Source organism: Stegodyphus dumicola, chromosome 9 (genome assembly GCF_044657685.1).
Source record: "Stegodyphus dumicola isolate Sdum_Otavi_A_Nest chromosome 9, ASM4465768v1".
Classification (NCBI taxonomy): Eukaryota; Metazoa; Arthropoda; class Arachnida; order Araneae; family Eresidae; genus Stegodyphus; species Stegodyphus dumicola.
This window is the reverse complement of record NC_140776.1, coordinates 20,307,574-20,327,678: the sequence shown is the minus strand read 5'-3', so window position 1 is coordinate 20,327,678 and position 20,105 is coordinate 20,307,574. Positions and strand designations below refer to the sequence as shown.

General features: G+C 33.2%; 1 protein-coding gene across 3 annotated transcripts in view; it reads right to left on the bottom strand.

The window, feature by feature from the left end:
• The window catches only part of LOC118192022 (cell adhesion molecule Dscam1-like), a 1,213,535-nt gene that overhangs the window by 340,612 nt on the left and 852,818 nt on the right, over positions 1-20,105 (bottom strand). For all 3 annotated transcript variants that reach the window (XM_085823265.1, XM_085823266.1, XM_085823267.1), the window contains exon 15: positions 5,928-6,098. In XM_085823265.1, coding sequence (XP_085679391.1) covers positions 5,928-6,098 — 171 coding nt within the window. The remainder of the gene's footprint in view (positions 1-5,927; positions 6,099-20,105) is intronic.

Sequence of the window (20,105 nt, the reverse complement as noted above, 5' to 3'; positions counted from 1 at the left end):
GATTTCCCATGCTCACAGTGGCTCATAAATGGAATTCTAAATCATATCATATATACTTTCTTCACGTGTTTAATTATTTAATGCTCTTTAATTATTTAATGCTCTTATTTAATTACTCTCCATTGCGTGTTAGTGCGATGGAGGGCATTATACTAACCCTGGATCCCTCAGAACATGCCTGGAATGATTTCGGTAGTCTTATTGCATAAAGAATTGCTCATCCCCAAACCGTTTAGGAGATGAAAATAATCTTGAGTTATGAATGAGGCAGTATCCCCCAAATTCTCCTCAACTGTTCAGTGCAGACCTTGCATACTAGTAGATATAAAACATACATTAATATTTCAGATCTCATACACTATTGAGGTATTCATATCTGTTAGGATTCCGGCAGGAAGGAGCGTTTCCTGTGACACTTTGAAATTGTTTCAACGAAAATTTTCTTTTCCCTTAAGTTCTTTTCCATGTGACAAAATCTGTATCATTTCGCATTATAAGGAATACATAGTACTTTTGCAAAATAAGTTTTTCAATCAATCCCATTACTTGGAAAATTCTGTGTTATTCTCAGCAGTTATCAAGTAGTATAGAATAATTTTGTTTACTATATTTTGAGTGACACGTAATGTGTTTATCTGTAGAAGTAAATAATCCTAAGTTTCGGATAATGACAAAACATTTTAAGAAGGATCAAATATAGTTGTAGAAAGCTTGGCCAAAAAAAAAAAAAAAAAAAAAAAAAAAAAAAAAATTGATTAGTTTGGTTTGGTTTATGGCAAAATATTTAACGGCTAGCTGCCTAATGGGAAATATGCCTTCGTGGAGGACTTTATAAGGGAAACAGGCACGAAGGAAGAAGTAGACACGAAGGATTTTTGATACCTTGACATCAGTATTCAGTTAATCGAAAATGAAATTGGTAAATATAGATAAAAATCCATAAAAGTTGGCTGTTATAAAATAATTAAAGGAACCTGTTAGCCTGAAACTATCACAAGTTAAAGTGTGAATAACAAATGCGAGTATACAAATAATAGTATCATATTAAAATGCTTTATGCTCTAGAATTATTTATTCTTTTCCAAGGCTGCATTATTATTAGACTGTAATTGCAGAAAAGGCCTCCTTCCCAAAATCACTCATAATTTTGGAAATGGTGAAAAACTAAGAAATTTACTTCCTTGCTATTCAGCACGCTGAAGTTTCATGAAATTTTTATAAATATTTTGTAGGGATATTAAGTAAATTAGAAAAGCGAGAGAAATGCAAAATGAGCAACCGCCTCGCCGGGAATCAAACCACATACCTCTGGAATACCGGCTCATCTTGCAGAACCTCTACACCACGAAGGCACGCTAGGAAGGCGGGAGAAATACCTTACATACTCCCCCTTTTAAAGGGCGACTGTGGTTTTTAGGAGACCCGATCGCCAAATCCTGGGTGTGGAGAATCCTCATCCAATACTCTTTTATTTCGAGCTCCTTTGTAGAGACATTAGGTACTTTTTCGAAAAGTCAGAGAGATGAAAAATGAGCAACCACCTTCGCCGGGAATCGAACCACAGACCTCTGGAATACCGGTCCAGCGTGCAGAACCACTACACGACGAAGGCACGTTAAGAAGGCGGGAGAAATACCATATAATTTCATGAAGTACATTTATAATGTTATAAGTTACTTTGGCTTTGTAATGGTATATTTTTTATATAAAATAATAAGCAAATAAACAAATTAGTGTTAAAAGTTGCCAGACTTCTAAAGTTCTTATTTTCTGAAACGTTCCGCACTTTTGATTACTAATGTGTATGTAACTAATTTATTTATAATAAATAATTTAATATATAATTACAATACATGACAGCTGCGCAATTTACCCTCAGTGTATATATATATATAAGATAAAAATATATAAATTAAAGTTATAATTTAAACTAACGGTAACCCTTTAATTCTTCCTCTCTGTTTTAAAAATCGTAATAAATTCTCTGGGTTGCGTCATTTACAGATTATTCCATTTCGCATGGCCTGCGCCGCGCTGATGACGTAATATTTGGGAACTGAAATTTTTAACTCAAACCATAACCTCTCTTTTTGTGTGCTTCCATATTGGAAAACTACGCACTTTAGCACTTGTTTGTACAGTGCTTGTACGCAATTCCGCTGAGCTCGCTTCCTATTGCAGTAATATCAACAATGTAAATTTTCTTGAATAAGCACGGCTGGAAAGCCACATGAACTGTGGCCACAGTTGTCAATTGCAAATAAAAATGGAATTAAATCTGAATCGACTGCCAAATTTCTTAGATGTTGCGAATTCAACATGTTTGCATACTAAGCAACCAAAATTATTCCTCTTCAGTATGGATCTACGATGTATAATATAGCTAGTACGCATCGACGCTGTTCCGTCAATTTCTTGCTATTATTACATATATATATATATATATACCGTATTTCTTCGAGTATTTCTCTTCTAGCTGTTCTACAGCCATAGTCTGGAAATTTAAAAGAAATATTCCGTTAATTTTCCCTTCTCTCAAATTCGTTCAAAGAACTAGCTCCCCAAAATTTCCTAATAGATTCGTCCACGTAATGATTGTTTTCGTTTAATTAACGACAACAAAATTTTGCGGACTACCAGCGATGGTCACGCCAAACCTTTTCCGTCTAACTGCTCAACTTTGTGCCAGTCTAATCCAAGAGCCAACCCACTACATTGAAACAAACTACGAATCCGCTGAGTTAGTTGCACATTCATCTTCTCTAATTATTTATGGATAATTTGAAGCTTAAAGAGAAGCAGAGACAACAATAAAAAAGAGAAGTTTCAAGTTATAGGTAAGAAGAAATGAAGATACTTTGTGAAACTGTCTAATCTTAATTTTACAATGTATTCTTATTGGAATGTATGTTTCTTTTAAAAGAAATATATTGTGTTAGGTCCTTGACTACTTTTTATTTTTTATTCTCTTACTGTAACGGCGTCATTCGGAAATTAAATTATTCACATAATTTCCTCTTCTCGATTTTCAGACGTTAAAATTAGTGATAAAAGGAAACAAAATAATCAAAAAATATGACATATATATATGTGTGCGAGATACACAATGTACATTTCAACTGAAAGCTCCAAAATAATTGAAAATAATATTTTCAATATTCCTATAAAGTTCTTGACAAATTGTAAAATGCACTTTTAAAATTAAATGAAAACAATTAAAGGCATCATCTTTTAGCATGTAATTAATGTTTCATAAATTTGCTGGTAATTTGTGCATTATAGCCACGGACTGAAATACAGAATTTGAAATATAAGAACTTAAAGAACTAAACAAATATACATCAGTTAGGAAATGTAAAATTATATCATTGTAATATTATCATTATCTTTTGAGTTAGGTATAGGAGTTATTCAGCTACAAAGTGTTAATGTTTTTTTGTTAGCTCGTGACAAACTGAAAAGTTTCATATTGTCTGTTACAGGTATTAAGCATAGATGCAATGATTTGTAAGTTATAAGGCTTAAATTAACTTGTCATCGAAAAATCATCTTGCCATCTAACTAACTTGCCTCATCTTGGCACCGCACACTAATTAAACTTAAATACTGTTATGCTTTGTTTTGTGACTAATCCCGCTTTTTCAGAGCAATGAAGAATATTCTTCTCTTTTCTGATATCAGAGCAAGCCCACCAAATTCATCCTGGCAAGGAGGTAAGATTGCGTCAGTCGTTGGCATTACAGGTGGCACAAGACCAGTATTGTCGTTGGCAATACTGGTCTTGTGCACAATACAGGTGAGAGTACAACTTCGCTCAATTCCGTCACCAATTGTGAAGGACAGCACCCCCAGGGAGGACGAGACGATATCTCTCACATCTCTTCCCTTACCAACAACCTCTCGAGAGCTCGGATCGTCATATATTTAGGGTATCTCTATGCCACGCAGACACTATACACTTACAAACATCCATGCCTTCTCCGAAATTTGAACTCCGACTCGTCGGTACAGCAGTCAGAGTCACTAACCACTACCCCGGTTGGGCGGCAAATATGAAGAATAAAAGTCACTCCACTACCAATTCTAGAGTATAAACTAAATGCTTTCTCACTCCTTTTGCTTAAAAGAGTGTATATTCCTGTTTGCAAAGTTTCAAATTAACACAAATATTCAAATTCAAGGAAAAAAATCAAAATAACATCTACAATCTTTAAAACAGTCGATTTCCTTCGCTTGGCATTGTTGTCTGTTACTTTAGTACAGGCCTTCCAAGAACATTTCTCCCTTCTGCCTTGCCTAATAAGAAAACTGCGGAAAATAATCGAGTGCTTCAATTTGCTAAACGCCCTGATTCCGTCTGTGCCATGAGGACGACATACATTACCATTATAATTGAGTAACGATCAGTAAGCCCTTGATGTGCTCACTTCAAAGTAAGAGATGTATAACTTTTAACAGAAACGCAAATCGCTCACGAACATTCAGCCAGACAGCAGCTAGTAATGCATGGTTACGATGATTTCTGAAGAAATTTAGATTTGCCAAACTAGGCTATCTAAATGTTTACTTTATGTATTATTTGAATTTGACCTAATTTACGTTCTGGTGAAATTAGAAGAAAGAATTAATATGAAAATTATCGGGTCAGTCCATAAGTTCGTGCGCATTGAGTATGTGTGGAATTCACTATGACGCAATTACTAAAACAATATAATTTCGAACCTGTTGAAACTTGTCATCGTTTGACTAACATATTATTCAGTTCATCGACAACTTTCGTAAATATCGAACGCATTTCAGTACCCATAGAAGACGAATAAAGATAATCAGTACAAACGTGATGTGCTACATTTTTTATTTTCGTGTGGTGAATCTGCCATGTTTGCAGTGATAAAAATTAAGTGTACATGGTGAACACACTATTAGTGTAAGTATTGCCCAGAAATGGTTTAAAACATTTAAAGTTGGAAAAAGCAGCATGGATGATGAACCCCGTTTCAGGACGTTTTGAACTGCTAGAACCAAATCAAACGATTAATTCAGAAGTTTATAGAGAACAACTTTGTCATCTAAAGTCAGAATTGATCAAAAAACGCCCACGATAATGTGAAGAAAGTGTTGTTTCATCATGATAACGCTACACCGCATACGGCTCGAACATCGCTGTAAGAAATTGGTGAATTTAATTGGGAGATTTTGCCACAACCTGCTTATTTCCCAGATATTGCCCCAAGTGATTTTCACTTATTTCGCGCCTTACAAAATGTTTTACTGGGAAAAAAATTAAATTTTAAACAGGATGTACACAATGAACATTCACGTTTTTTTGCATTAAAACCTTAGTCTTTCTACAGAAATAGCATAAAAAAGCTGCCTGTAAGATGGCAAGACATTGTAGATAATGGAGGAAAATATATAATTGATAAAAATGTTAAATTGTGTTTTTTAATATTATTAAAAAATTACCAAAAAATGCGCCCGAATTAAAGACTGACCCAATATATAGTTGTATAATATTTAACTAACCAATTATATAGTTGGTAATTAAATAAATTTGACAAAGTGGTTTATTTGGGAGGGGACTTATTCATTTAAAGGAAGCAATATTATCTGTAGACATTGAGTGAGTTAGTACATTGTGAATGTTGATTAGAATTGCTTAACAAAAAGATTGACAGTAGAGGGAGTAAGGTTATAATCTGACCTATGTGGTACTAAGCTGTGTAAAGCATGAATTAACCAACATAATGTTAATTCTCAACCTTAAAATTCAATTTTTCAAAGTAGGGTTTCGATAGTTTTACATAAAATCTAATTTCCTTGTTTATTGCAGTTTTAGGTTCCAAGAGAAGATGAATGTAAGTTTTCAAGATATCATTGCTATAGCAATAGACAGAAAATATGTAAATAAGTAAAATTTTGGATACCTTCTGCATGAGTCATCACAGTTAAATCAGCACTTGGCAAACTTTGTCCAATAGCATTCTTCGCATTCACGTAGATATGATACGTAGTAACTGGGCGTAACCCGGCTATTGTTGCACTCGTATCAGCACTCGAAACTACCACTCGTTTCGTCCTTTCATCCGGCCACTTTTCTGAAAATAAACAGAATTATGTATTTAATGTTTTTCATCAAGCCGCATATTTTTCTTAAATTCAAATTTAGCTCAAAATTATTCCTTGCAGTCTTAAAAGGAATACGATTGCTGTAATCGGTATGGAAATTTTGAGCTACAGAAAAAAAAAAAAAAAAAAAAAAGTCTATGCATAATGATGCGAACTTACCACGTAATGATTTCAGTCTGAACTGATACGTGCTTATGTCTTTCCTTGGAAATGAGCTTTCGGAAAATAAACACCAGGTTTTAATGATTTTGTCCCCGTTTTCAAAATATGCGCAAAACAACTGATACAGAGCATATTTAGCCCACCAGCGGCAGAGCGGTAAAATCGCTGAACACTGTTAGTTCGGTCCGAGGTTCGAATACAGCGAACGGTCTGGCTGCATGGGTGTTTTCGTGGTTTTCTCCATGTGTAACGTGTATACGAGCCAGTTCCCCTTAGAAAGTCCTCCACGAAGGCATCCCTCCCCTTAGACAGATAGCCCTAGTGTGCTTTGCTGTATTCTCAATACACACACCAGAGCATAATTAAATACTGCTTTAATGGTTATACACTGTTCTGGAATGTTCTACATTATTCTAAAGAATAAACGAACACGACGTCATGTAACGTTTTTGTAAAAATTGATAGTGGAAACGCAACAACGGGGATGTGATCCTGATATGGGAATGTGATTTCAAAATTGAGATAATGTCGAAATATTAATATTAATATCTGTAAAAAACAGTTATGAACTTCTATAAGGTATTTATTCAACTTTCCTAATGTGCCTTCGTGGTGTAGTGGTTCTGCATGCTGGGCCGGTATTCCAGAGCTCCCGTGGTTCGATTCTCGGCGAAGGCGATTGCTATTTTTCATGTTTCCTGCTTCCAAAAATATACCGAATATCTCTGCACTTCTTGCATAGCATGCATGACTTCGGCTGGAAACGCAACGTTGGGGAGGTGAACCTAAGATTGCTGACGTATATATAAAATGTGTTCTGTAATCGCTATGTTCTAATATAAACGCCTTGAATTTCGACCCGGTATGGTTCTTCGAAATCTTATGCAGACAGTGAGCTACTGTTGTTTGCAAAATTAAGTGTCCCAAATTTCATCATGATCGAAATATTAAATTAATAACAAAAGAATAATATATGCGTTTATTGCTTTAAAGTAACTTAGCTTGCAAGGATTATGTTAATTTCATTAACAGTTAAATTTTAAGTTCCTTTCCTGTCGATTCTTAACTTCAACTTACAACTCCCGGCCAGAACGTAGTTTTAGAATCACGTCTGAATACATAATGAGGAAGAGCGTTACTAAACCGCAAAATCCTTCGGTCTTAGCGAGAGAGTTACCAGGTATCCTGTCTGCAAGTGTCCGCCTTTTTAGGCTACGCTCTCGTAAGCTATTATTACGCTCGGCCGTACTTTAGGTCAATGATAGCTTCGCAGTCTATTAACGTTAAGGGGCCAACTCTGGTAGAATCTTGATAGCTTCGGCTATATCTCTTTTTAGTTTAGATTAGTTTTAGTTTAATTCTTAGCCTCTCAAGTTCAAGCCCAAGTGTCGGCTTCTATTGTACACTCCAAGACGGAACTCTGTTAAATCTTATTTGAATAATAAAGGGTTATTTACCCTTCCATCTTGTCGTTTCCTGTCACACGAACTCAAGCGACTATTCGCTTATCAGTTCTTAAGATTCTTCACGTTCAACTGTAACTTAACATCTACAAAGTGAAGAACTCTACAAGTTCATTAATAATTATTACAGAATAACTTTAAAAGAAAAATTAAATATCTTACGCTTTGCTAAACGGCAACTCACAGACGCATGAAAGGTAAAAGTATTTTAATTCGGGCATTGCCTACACATTTCTTTTAAATTGCTGAGTTTGTTGATTAAATTCGAAAGACAAGTATATTGCGTTTAGCCGTGTGGCATCACATTTCTTTTATATTGCTGAGCTTTCTCATTAAATTTGAATTAAGTATCATATAAAGAAGTAAATAAGAATTCGAAAATAAGTATCGCATTGCAGAATGTTAAGACAAATAACTGAGTTTTTAACCAATACAATGAATTATAAATAACTGAGTTTTTAACCAAAATTTAATTAAATTCACCCTATATAACAAGTGTGCACTGTATATGAGGTGGATTTTCGAAATCATATGTAGATTGCGATCTTCATCTTGTTCAGAAAGTCAGGTGCACCAAATTTCTACAAGAATAAAACTGTATATTTTTATAAATTGGAAAAAACTTCTTCACATATATAATATGCTGTGTGTTTAATTACTATATTTAAACACCGATACATATTCTCAAACAAATTTTGTTATTATGATTAAATTATAATACTGAAATTATTTCCTTATTATGCGCAGGATAATTGTATTCTGATAAACAACTCTGAATCAAGAAAGAAAGCGGAAAAAGGTTTGCTATTTTTCTACATCAAAAATGAATTAATATATTCATTTCTGAAAAAAGTTACACAGAATAAATTTATGCATGTAAATCTACATATTAAACGGGCACTCAGTCTTTCTTTGGAAACGAAGGCAGAAAAGTCGAGGTAAATGATAATCGAATTTCCAAATCTAGTTTGATTGATAATTCGGATGCAAGCTTGTAGCAGCTAATGGAATTAAGTATACCTGAATTCCTTAATTAGTTCACATAATTCATCACTTTCTGCGCCGTTCATTTAAATTTTGGAATAAATGACTGGTGATTAAAATCTCATATCTAATTCGGAAAATAATTTTCAAGATTAAAGATTTAGAATTCAACGTATCATAAATATAAAAGTGTCATTTATTAATCCATAAAGTGGAGAGTAAAAATAATTATGTTGAAATCATTTATGTTATGAATTAGATTAGCGGCATTTAACTTTGTGTTTAACGCATACATATATGACACAAAGAAATCATTTAAAATTCCAGCTTTTTGTTCACATTACATATATTCATAACGCAAAATGAAGTTTATATTACGCATATTTAAGAAGATATTTCAAAGTATTTCTCTAAAATAAAGTATCTAATTTACAAGTAACTAATATTTTAAGTTTTTGTTTATCTGTTAATGACTGGAAATTTGGAACTTATTAGATATGATCTAGGTATAAATACTGTAGAGTCATCAGGTATTTTTTGAAAGTAGGAGAGATGAAAAATGAGCAATGCCCTCAGTTTTAAATATGAGGTAACGTTTATTACATTAAAAGGAACAAATATATTCTACTCAGACCCGATTAAAGAAATAAATGAATCTGCGTTCAAATGCTGCTAATATTTCAATACTGGAATTTTATATATTTGTAACAATTCATAAGCTAGAATAGAAATCTGCCAGTCTTAGTGGAATGGTGAATGTCGTAGTAGTAGTAGTCTAACGTAAATGAGGAGAAAATTGTTAGAGACATTTCTGACATTAGAAATGATAAAGGAAAAAAATAATTTAGAAATAATATTTATTAGTTATGCTATTTGCTTCCACGTTATGGAATACGATAGCATGCTCATCAATAAAAATAAATCCGCTAGATTATTTTTTAACTTAAAAATTTCCATTCAAAATATCAGTTAAATTAAAATTATTTCCTATTTTTTTTAAGAATTAAGTGTAATCAAATCTTAAATGAAAGCTCACTTAAAAATTTCTTTAAAACTTTAGATAACGTAATAACAATTTTGCATTTTTGTTTTTGTTTTCATATAACTACTTGTATTTCTAAGCATATTAATAACAAACAGCGAAAACTCTAGTGAGAACCTCTTCAGTTTTTCACTATTTTACACATTCATAATCTTGAGCACATTTGAGAAAATGTTCAAATTTAAAGTATTCGGAATACGTACCAGATACTATAACGTATTAAGCTGTAAAAATATTTTTTTAAATCTTTTTACTTGAAATTAAAAATAAAATCGCAGCTATGTGACAAGTGAATGTATTTCTAATGGTACTGGAAGGTCTTGTCCCTTCGCATATGATTTTTAAAAAGACACAAGAACTTTGATAGAGGATTTCCAAGGATTTTGCAGGATAATACATTATTTCTCACTTTGATGTTTTTATCCTGTCTGAAGTGACAAGAATTCCTCGGGATCAAATGCTCTTATATAGCAAATGAAAAGAAACTGTCTTATTTTTGGTCGTACAATGTATATCTGATCAATATTTTGCGGAAGGTTCACCTGTTCAGTAAACGGATAAAGTGGTTTTATAATTTATCTTTGTGATAGTGTTGACGTATTAGTAGTTAAATGTCAATAAAAATATAAATTCCTACGTTTTTAATTTATTCTAATTAAATTAAAGTTTCCTTTATAAGTAATATAAATTTCTTTGTAATTAATTGTTTAAAACCCATTCAGATTTTGCTTTTGCTCGCATTGATTTCTATACATTAGGATTATTTCTGTATTCTCAAACTTAACATTTCACTTTATTACCTTTGGTCCCTCCCTCCCCTCATTAATCGTAATTTGTCTACCCCCGTGGAGGAGACTGCTCTGGTAAAGATCCTAGCGAGTATCTTAGCAGAGTTCTCTACGTCGACTTCCCACGGGAGGGGAGTAAAAGGATGATCGAATACTTGACAAAGTACATAGTTTTGTTTCCTAAAACTGTTATCACATCTAGTCACGGTGCCTGTTAGACGGGACTATTCTGAGAAACTAGATTCTGGTAGTACTGGTTTAAACGGAAGGATTCCTAGAAATAATTGCTTCGCTGGAAGCAAAGTTCCGCCTAGCTAGGGAAACGATGTACCGGCTACGCGGAATTTTTAGAAACTTCGCCGAAAATGTTTCGGCTGGAACTTTGTTCCACGTAGAGAACAACCCATCAGACAAAAGTTCTAATTCTGAAGGATCACGTGATCCCAAACTGAGCGATAATCGATTACTGTTTGGCGTTCAAGTTTTTGTAGTAAGTGAAAATGGTAACCTATCTACGTGGGTTTCCTGGAAATGTTCGGGTTCTGAGAATTGTCCCTTTCGACGTCAAGTCCCGCATAGCCGAAACAATGTGATTGGGACTTAAGATAACTCACTCAATATTCTTCAGGCTCTTCGATAGAAATGTTTGGCACTCCATTTGTGAAACCATTTTATGAAGTCTAATAGCTGAGAAGCTAAAAACGACGGCAATCCAACAAAAATTAAGGGAACTGAAAGGAATAAAACATGAACACTCCCCGCTTAACGAAATGATATCTTTTGAAGGATGATAAACCGATATTTATAAAACAAAGATATAAATATATTTGTAGAATAAGTCTTCAAGGCAATACCATTTCCGTATGACAAGAAGAATAGGAAAATTGAAATTGAGAAATGTAAATATGAGGGAATTTGCGTATGGTAATTTGTTTCCATATGGGCATTGCTATATTGAATGTTTTCAAGGTACGTAGGAAATAGTTTTCACTTTCAGTTGGACCAGTTTAAATTTACGCATCTGAAAATCTCATGGCTTTGTGTGTTATATTATAACATACTTATATTCAAGATTTGATCAAAATAAATTGAATATATTTAAATTAATATTATATCATTAGTATCAAATTCACTTCATGTGATTTTGATACAAATATTCATCTCATGATTGAAGTTATTCTAAACAAATCTCCACATTAACAATACAGTAATAAGTATTCTTTCTTTTATTTCGTATGAAATTTGAGAAAAACCATAGTTGAATTTAATCTTAACTTACATGATTAGAAAAGTAACATTTTGGAACTCATTCAAAAATCAATCTATCATCAGCACAGCATTATAATGTGCAATGAGTTTATAACATATCTAACTAATTCTAAGGTTTTAACTGCATTCCAAGACATAAATATATGTAATCAAATTTCAACAAGTCCTTTGAAAAGATAATCATATATCTTTAAAGCTTCGAAAATATGTCATACACCATTAAATAATACCTCAAATTTATTCTCGTTAAAATAATTTCTTTCGGTAAAGCACATATCTTTAAAAAACCTAAATAACAATAAAACAACCATGGTAGCAGTAATTTTAAATGCAAATTCGGGTACAAAACCATATTCTACGCTTAGCTGACGCAGAATTTTAACGAAACAAATCTTTGGCGCAGTAGCATGCATTGTAATGAAGATACAACCACACCTGTCATGAAAAATTCATTTTACCTATTCATATGCAATTCACAATCCTGGGATGTAACCTCATTATAACATTCACGAACTAAAATCTGAATTACGTGGACTCAATCAGAAACAGGGTTTTTTCTGAAAAAGATTTTTGAAACAATGAACCTCCGATTTCATTCAGTAAGAAAAGAAAAAAAACCTGTCAACAATTCCATGTCTTTAACCACTTAGAAATGCTAATTGATATGCAATTAGGAAATAAATATTTAATTACGGTTCTAGGCACATTAATTATTCATGATTCTTTGAAGAACATCGATTTTATTCTGAAATTAGCTCTCTAAGTGCTTAGGAAAATGAGGGACGATGGGAAAACAATGATGTGACTAAAAAGACTGGTTTTTATTGGTCTAATTATACTAGATATTGATGTGGTGTGCTTAGCTTTGAATAAATATTTGTAGTTTAAGTTTTGGTCTGATGAGTTTGCGTTATCAAATGAGGTTTTAATGAATATTACCACATTTAATTTCCTCTTAACAGCATAGCAGAAAAATATCGCAATTTCAAAACTGCATCAAATATGGATGAAGCTATAAGGATATCAAGATTGAAATCTAAATAATAAAACTGAAATATTAAAATCAGAAATGAATTATTTCCGGGTGCTTAGATTTCAACTGATTGTTGTCCTATGTTTTACACAGCGGCTGATTCAAAAAAAAAAAAAAAAAATCTGAAAGCTCTCAGATTTTATATTACGCCCAAAGAGGTGTTTTATTAACGCTTTGCGATGTTAATGGAACGATTTGAAATCGTTGAGTTTTTAATCAAAAACTGGTTAACGTTTTACAAACCATGAAATAGATAATAAAACAAATTACAAATTGCAGCTTCCAGATGACCTTAAGTAGAGAACTACGTTATTCAAAATTTGATGTCTCTAGTTACCGTTGTTTTTTTGCAGTGCGAGAAACATACATGCATACATTCACGCAGATTTTTCATTATTTAATTGCTTTAAATATAATGTAAGGCTCTAATATTTGATGGCAACAATTTGAAAAGTGGTTCAGCATTGTATAATGAACCAACGCAAAATGCCAAACCGAAATTAATAGCTCTTCTGGGCAAATACCTCTTTGGGCTAAAAACCACAGTAATACATCGACTTTTTCATCAATCAAACTCCTTGATTTCACCTATGATTTAATTAGGTTAGGATGATTAGGCAATAATTCGAAACTATTGCCACAGCTGTTATCAGCATTATAATATATCCATCTAAATATATAATGCGATAAACACGTAATTCTTCATCTGAATTTGCTGTTAGAATCTAATTTATACTGCAACGCAAATCTCACATAATTTCCTGTTAAGACAGAAAATGCAGTTGAAAAATAAATGGCCGATCATTGGCTGAGGTTTTAGACGCAAAACATAGATATTCGTTCTTAGTTCTATTTCTGGCGAATGAAAACAATTGAATGCAGAAGAATTTTGGTTGAGTATAATACAAGTATTTATATTAGAAATTCTTCTGTAAATAATTCAGATAACCTTAGTATGCATTATAATAAGCAAATAATAGCATCTAAAATTATAAATTTTGAAGTCCATTTTATCTTTGACATAAAGAGTTAAAAATTTTCTTTAAACAGGAAGAATTTTACTACTTTAAGTAAAATATTATTAACGAAGAAGCTATGCATATCTTATATAATTAACGGAAAATGCGGAAAATATTACTGAAAGGTAAGGAAAATACCATTATAAAACTGCTAAACATTCCTTTGGGATATTATTAACCGATGTTCCAAGTCTTTAGCCAAGAACAAATTTACTTCCTGCTCCCACATATGATTATTTATGAATCTCTTTCTAAGTGGCTATATGTCCGCATAGCAACAGCGCTATTTCTTTTGTATTTAAATTTAGGAAGAATTAAAAACATTTTGATTTTCAGACATTTCTTCGTAATCCGAATCCTTCGAGAAGTAGTCTGGAAGGGTAGTAGGAACACTGTTGTTTCAGCAGAAGTAGTCTGGAAGTCAGAGAAGTAGTCTGGAAGGGTAGTAGGAACACTACAGTGTTCCTACTACCCTTCCAGTTCACTGTAGTGTTGCTAAAACAATTTAACATGCATGAAAAGTTGGGATGGATGATTACAACCATGCTTTCTCTGGTCCTTCTGAATCGCAGTCGACTTCCCTAACCACTATACCATCTGGGCGGCGTTGGGCACATGCCTTTTCGATATTGGACACACCTAAGACTGGAAAATGGTGCCCATTTTATTGTGAAAGCACCTAATAGACGGCCACCGTTGTCTACTATGAAGGGATGGACAGTAACAACAATGCGTTCTCCGAGACGAGAACCCAGGTCTTCCGTATCGCAGTCAGCTGCCCTAACCATTGTACCATCTGGGCACTTGCCTTATCGATATTGGCCACTCCCCTAAGGCCGAAAGGTTGTGGCGACTTTATTGTGGAGACATCTAATAGGTGGTCACCGTTGCCTCCTATGAAGGGACGACAGTTCCGGAATTCGAACCCGGACCCTTCAATATCGCAGTCGATTCCCTTAACCACTAAACCATCTGAGTGACGATTGTTTTCTTCTGTAGACTAATGTTTTGAACTTCTCATGCTGCTATCTTTTGATAAGCATTGGGTATTATTTGATGAATTTTATCACTATACTTTGCAGATAATAAACCTTAATACAGGCACAAAAAGAAGATGTTTCCTGAAGACGTCTTACAGGATTTTTGAAGAAGATAATCTGGACACATAAATAATATGAAGAATTTGGGCATAAATAAGGAAGAAATCTCATTGCCGAAGACAACTTTACAGTGTTCATTTGCTGAAACTTTTATATATCTAACATCAACTCACATTTATTTCGATAGATAAAATGATTGAAAGACTACAATAATTTGAAAACCGTAAATCTTTGCAAATCTTTGGATGCAAGGTTTATTCATTCAGCTAGCCAATGAATTATTACCGTGTTCTTTGGTAGTATGTACAAAACTTCTAAAGACGTTAAAGGAATTATCATTATGACTTATAAAGTATCACATACATTGGGAAAGACTCTTTTAATTAACTCATAAACGTTCAAAAGAATGCACCACTCGTGCTTACAAAAGCCAGCATTTATGGCTAAAATCAAAGATAATGAATTTTACTTAACTAAGTAAATGTAAGTTAGCCTAACGGCTACACCAATAGAGTAACGTGCAAGTTGGCTCCGACCTTAAGTCGGCGAGATAAATCTAACGGCGAGAATGATGGAACAATGCACAAGATAATCAAAATTAGCAAAGTGACCTTCGGCAGGCAGAACACGCTTTAATTTTCCAAGTTCAACAGCTCTGAGCCGCGAATAGCTGGCTGCAATGCCAACTGTATTTCGGCTGCCATAAGGTAGACGCTTCTTCGAGCACATCAGGTGAGAAAATGCATGACTCTGAGTCCAGAGGACAGCTTTGTAGGTGTAGGGGGAGTGACCATTTGTGTCACCTGAGAGATTTGAGGACGTCTGAATGGCTGAGGTAGTTTCAGGCAAGTAACTGAGAATACAGGCTACACTCAAAATTACATAGAAATAAACAATTAAAATATATATATATATACATAGCATATATTGTACATAGCATCAAGGAACTAGATTACTTTTCTTATATATATAAGAAAAGTAATCTAGTTCCTTGATGCTATGTACAATATATACGTTATTTACATGCCAGTAAAATGTGTAAGCGATAAGACGAGCTACGTAGTCAGGAGTCCATAATCATGTGATAGTCACTTCAGAGGGTTTTTCTCCCGGTCTGATTTTCCTCTAGATCCCTTCCTTTAAATATTATCGCCTTCCTAATTCATTTGAATACACGCGAGTTAGAAATTTAAACTCTTGCAAGAAAATGACAAAGGAGAAAGAAAGTAAAACAAATTGCGTAACATAAAATAAATTGCTGATAAAATGAATGTATACACTACAATCGTTTATTGGAATATAAATAGCACCTCTCTTAATTTCATTAATAAATGAAAAGAACGGCTACTTAATCTTCAATATCTACTACTAATCATTTGTGTTTTACAATATTAAACTCATTCCTTTATCCAAGGTATTGACATAGAACGCCTCAGCAACTTTTCCAAATAATTAGCATAAAAGAACATCCTATGGAATGTTTAAATATGCTGCTTAATATAGACAAAATGGGTAATTATATCAGCATTTTATAAATGAATGCTTACATAAATATTCATAAGGCAAACAAATTTTAGTAAAACTCGCCATTTAGTGCTTTCAAAACTAACCGCCCATTGTGATGACGGGATATAGCAAACCACTAATCTACGAAGAAAACTTCTTTCCTCCAGACATTGTCCCTAAATTTTCTTTTTACAATTAGACCTAGTTTCTACAAATTAGGAGTTAGGGAGTAAACGCTCATTAGAAACTTGCTTCTTTCGAAGATTGTAAATAAACTTCCAAGTTAAGTTAATTAACATAATCGTCAGAAATTTCTGGAACAGTAATTACAGATGTGAAGGCAACATACGGTAATTTTTCATTCCATTCCCCACTTTTGGAACTTAAATTGAACACACCAGTCTCGCACTTTTTGGCAAAGGCTTTCATTTCTTTAACAAGGAACGAAGAATTGAATGAAAAGAATATGCATTTATAAAAATCTTAAATTTCTCAGCAAAATTCCGATTTCTTTTAAAATGCTCAGTGTTCTTAAAATATTCTTGGAAACGGAGATAAAGAGGAGGAACATCCACAGGCCGACATCATTCGTTTTGCAGATTGTCAAGGTTTGCAAGTGTGGAGTTTCCCATGGAATTTTATTCATTGTTCTAATCTTACGTGGAAAGAGACGCAAAGGGAATGTACTAAAAATTGCTTATATTTCCGTGAAGGTGATCGATCTTTATGGGAGAATAATAATAAAAAAACATCAATCTTAATTCACCTAAGTTATTTTTAAGTCCACAATGCATTACATAAAATATTTATTCGTTTGCAAATATGTACTCAATAAACCTTCAAATTAAATTGAAAATAAAAACCAACAAATTTATGACTTCTTCTTGGTTCTTCAGTCAAATGAAAACAATTGTCTTTAAACTATAGTTTGATATTACTTTGAAAGTTACCATTATGTTGGCATTAATAAGTAGAAATGATATACATTGATTGAAAGCGTTGAGAATCCTAAGATCTGACACATTAAGCATTTTGCTCGGAAAGGATAAAAATTATCCTTACTCGTATATTTTATTAAATTCGACGCATGCTGATGTGAAATATTCAAAAAATTATCAAGCCTAATTTACTGCTTCTAAAATAAATGATTATGCAAAATGGCACGCTTTATATTTTAGAATTAGTATCCGAACAATTTTAAATCTAATTATAGATTGTATACTATTAATCTGGAGACACAAAATCTGAAATATCTGATGTGGACACGACAAGACTTCATTGTAAGCCTTTTAAATTACTCATTTTTGGCTGCACTTAAAACGTATTTCCTATTATAAATTTCGTTAGAGATATATTTCTCATTCAATCATTTCAGTTCTCACTTCACTGCAAAGCAAAAACTCTTAAAAACTCAGATCTTCTTTATAAATTGTAAAATACAGAAAAACATCAAACAGAGTTAAAACAGTAAATATAAATTCAATTAAATTAGAGTCTGTATATATATATATATATATATATATATATATATATTGTGCTTCCGATTGTGACAAAAATGGAGGTTCACGACAACATGTTATAGGGGTCCCACATACAAAATTTGAACATTCTGCAGCTACTCGTGCTTTAAAGTTATGCGAGATACATACCTACGTACGTATAGACATAACGCAAAAATATCTTCTGAAAAAAATTTGAAGTCTATTTTACAATCCGCGTTGGGGAAAAAAGTCTTTTATTCTGTCTGTGAGTACAGATGTTACAAAAACCATCGTGCAAATGGATTCGAGAGCGGTCAAAATGGGCATTTTCGTTGAAGCATGGCACCCGAAAGTTTTAGCGATTATACAATACTTCCTTTAGTTCCTACAAGGAAATAAAAATATTAATATGATTTATACTACTTGCATAAATATTAATCTTGATTTATTTTAAGTAAGTTGTTTTTCTCAAAAATTGTGCAATTTATAAAATATTGTGTGAATGTTTGCAATACTTTTGCATATTTATCTATGTACATTGAATCATAGAGGAAGTTTCGGATAATAACTACAGTTAATAAACCCATGTCACTGAAAATGAGGGGTCTGCAGTATGGTTACTGTCATGTGAACTCGAATGTTTTGTTTCAGGTATCCTTTTGTTACGGTTTGTTGGTGTTTAATATTCTTTCGCTGATTACGATTTAAGCTACATAAAACATATTTTAATTTAGTTCCCTGATTTGTTAAAGATTACATATTTGGATAAATAGGGAATTCATTTAGATATACAGGGAATTACTTTATATAGGCATGAATAATAAATTAAGATCCCTGCGTTCCCTTTAACCTCTTTTAAATATTTTGATTTACATTTGTAGAGACATTAGGTATTTTTTTGGAAGCGGGAAAGATGAAAAATAAGCAACGCCTTCACCAAGAATCGAAACACGGACCTCTGGAATACGCGCCCAGTGTGCAGACAATCACACCGCGAAAGCGTGCCAAGAAGGTGGGACAAATACCTTATATACTCCGCCTTTCACAGGGCGACTGGGGTTTATAGGCGACACAGTTGACAAATCCTGGGTTCGAGAGCCATCACCCACCACCGTTTTAGTTCAGGCGCCACTGTAGAGACATTAGGTACTTTTGAAAGCAGGAGAGACTTCATGGATTTGAGCGACATTAAAATTTCCAATTCTTAGAACTTCTTGCGATTGTCTAAAATGCCATTAATCATAATGAAAAAAAAATCGCGATGATCTCTCGGCAGTCTATCAGTCTGCTGTTATACTCGTTCCTACTAACGCAGTTATTTTGTCATTTAATCTTTATCATTCAGCATCATTTTCCTCACACTTACGCCATATACAATTCAAGAGGAAAATTTTAAAAGCTGCATAGCAGCATAAGTGGAGAAATGCCGATGCAGCGTTAAATGCTGGCGTACATTTTTCTTAAACTTTTCTCAGTTCAACATATCAGTGTTCAGACTTCTTACTTAGATGGCTTTTCAAAACGCTTTTTATCATTTGATTATTAATGCTTTGTGTGTTTACTTTATTTATTAAACAAACCGTTCTTGGTTCTTGCGCCGTATAAATTTCGATTCAGCAGCAAAATGACGAAATATTTAAAAACAATATATTTTCAGAATTTTCGATAGACAGTCCTGTGTGCTGGAGATGTAATTTTTTTTCTGTATAGTGTTGCCACTGCTCACTTTAAAATTGCAGAGTTTGCTACTTAAAATTTCGTTGAAGTTTTACAAAATATAAAATAGATAATAAAACAAATTCGAAACTCAAAATTCGGACTTCTAGGTGCCCATGTTTCCGTCGAGGACAACGTTATTCAAAATCTGATGGCTCTAGTACCGTTGTTTTTTCAAAGTGCCGGAAATATACATGCATTCATGCAGATTCTTCATTATTCAATTTCTGTAAATCTAATACAGGGCGATAATATTTAGTGGCAACAATTCGAAAAGTGATACAACGCGTTTGAGTATTTCGAACAGAAATGCGGTTTTGAGACTATTGTCCCATTGGGGTTGAACGTCCGTTTTGAGGTAAAAATATAATGTATTTAAATAATTTTTACAGCGAATTAATAAAAATAACATC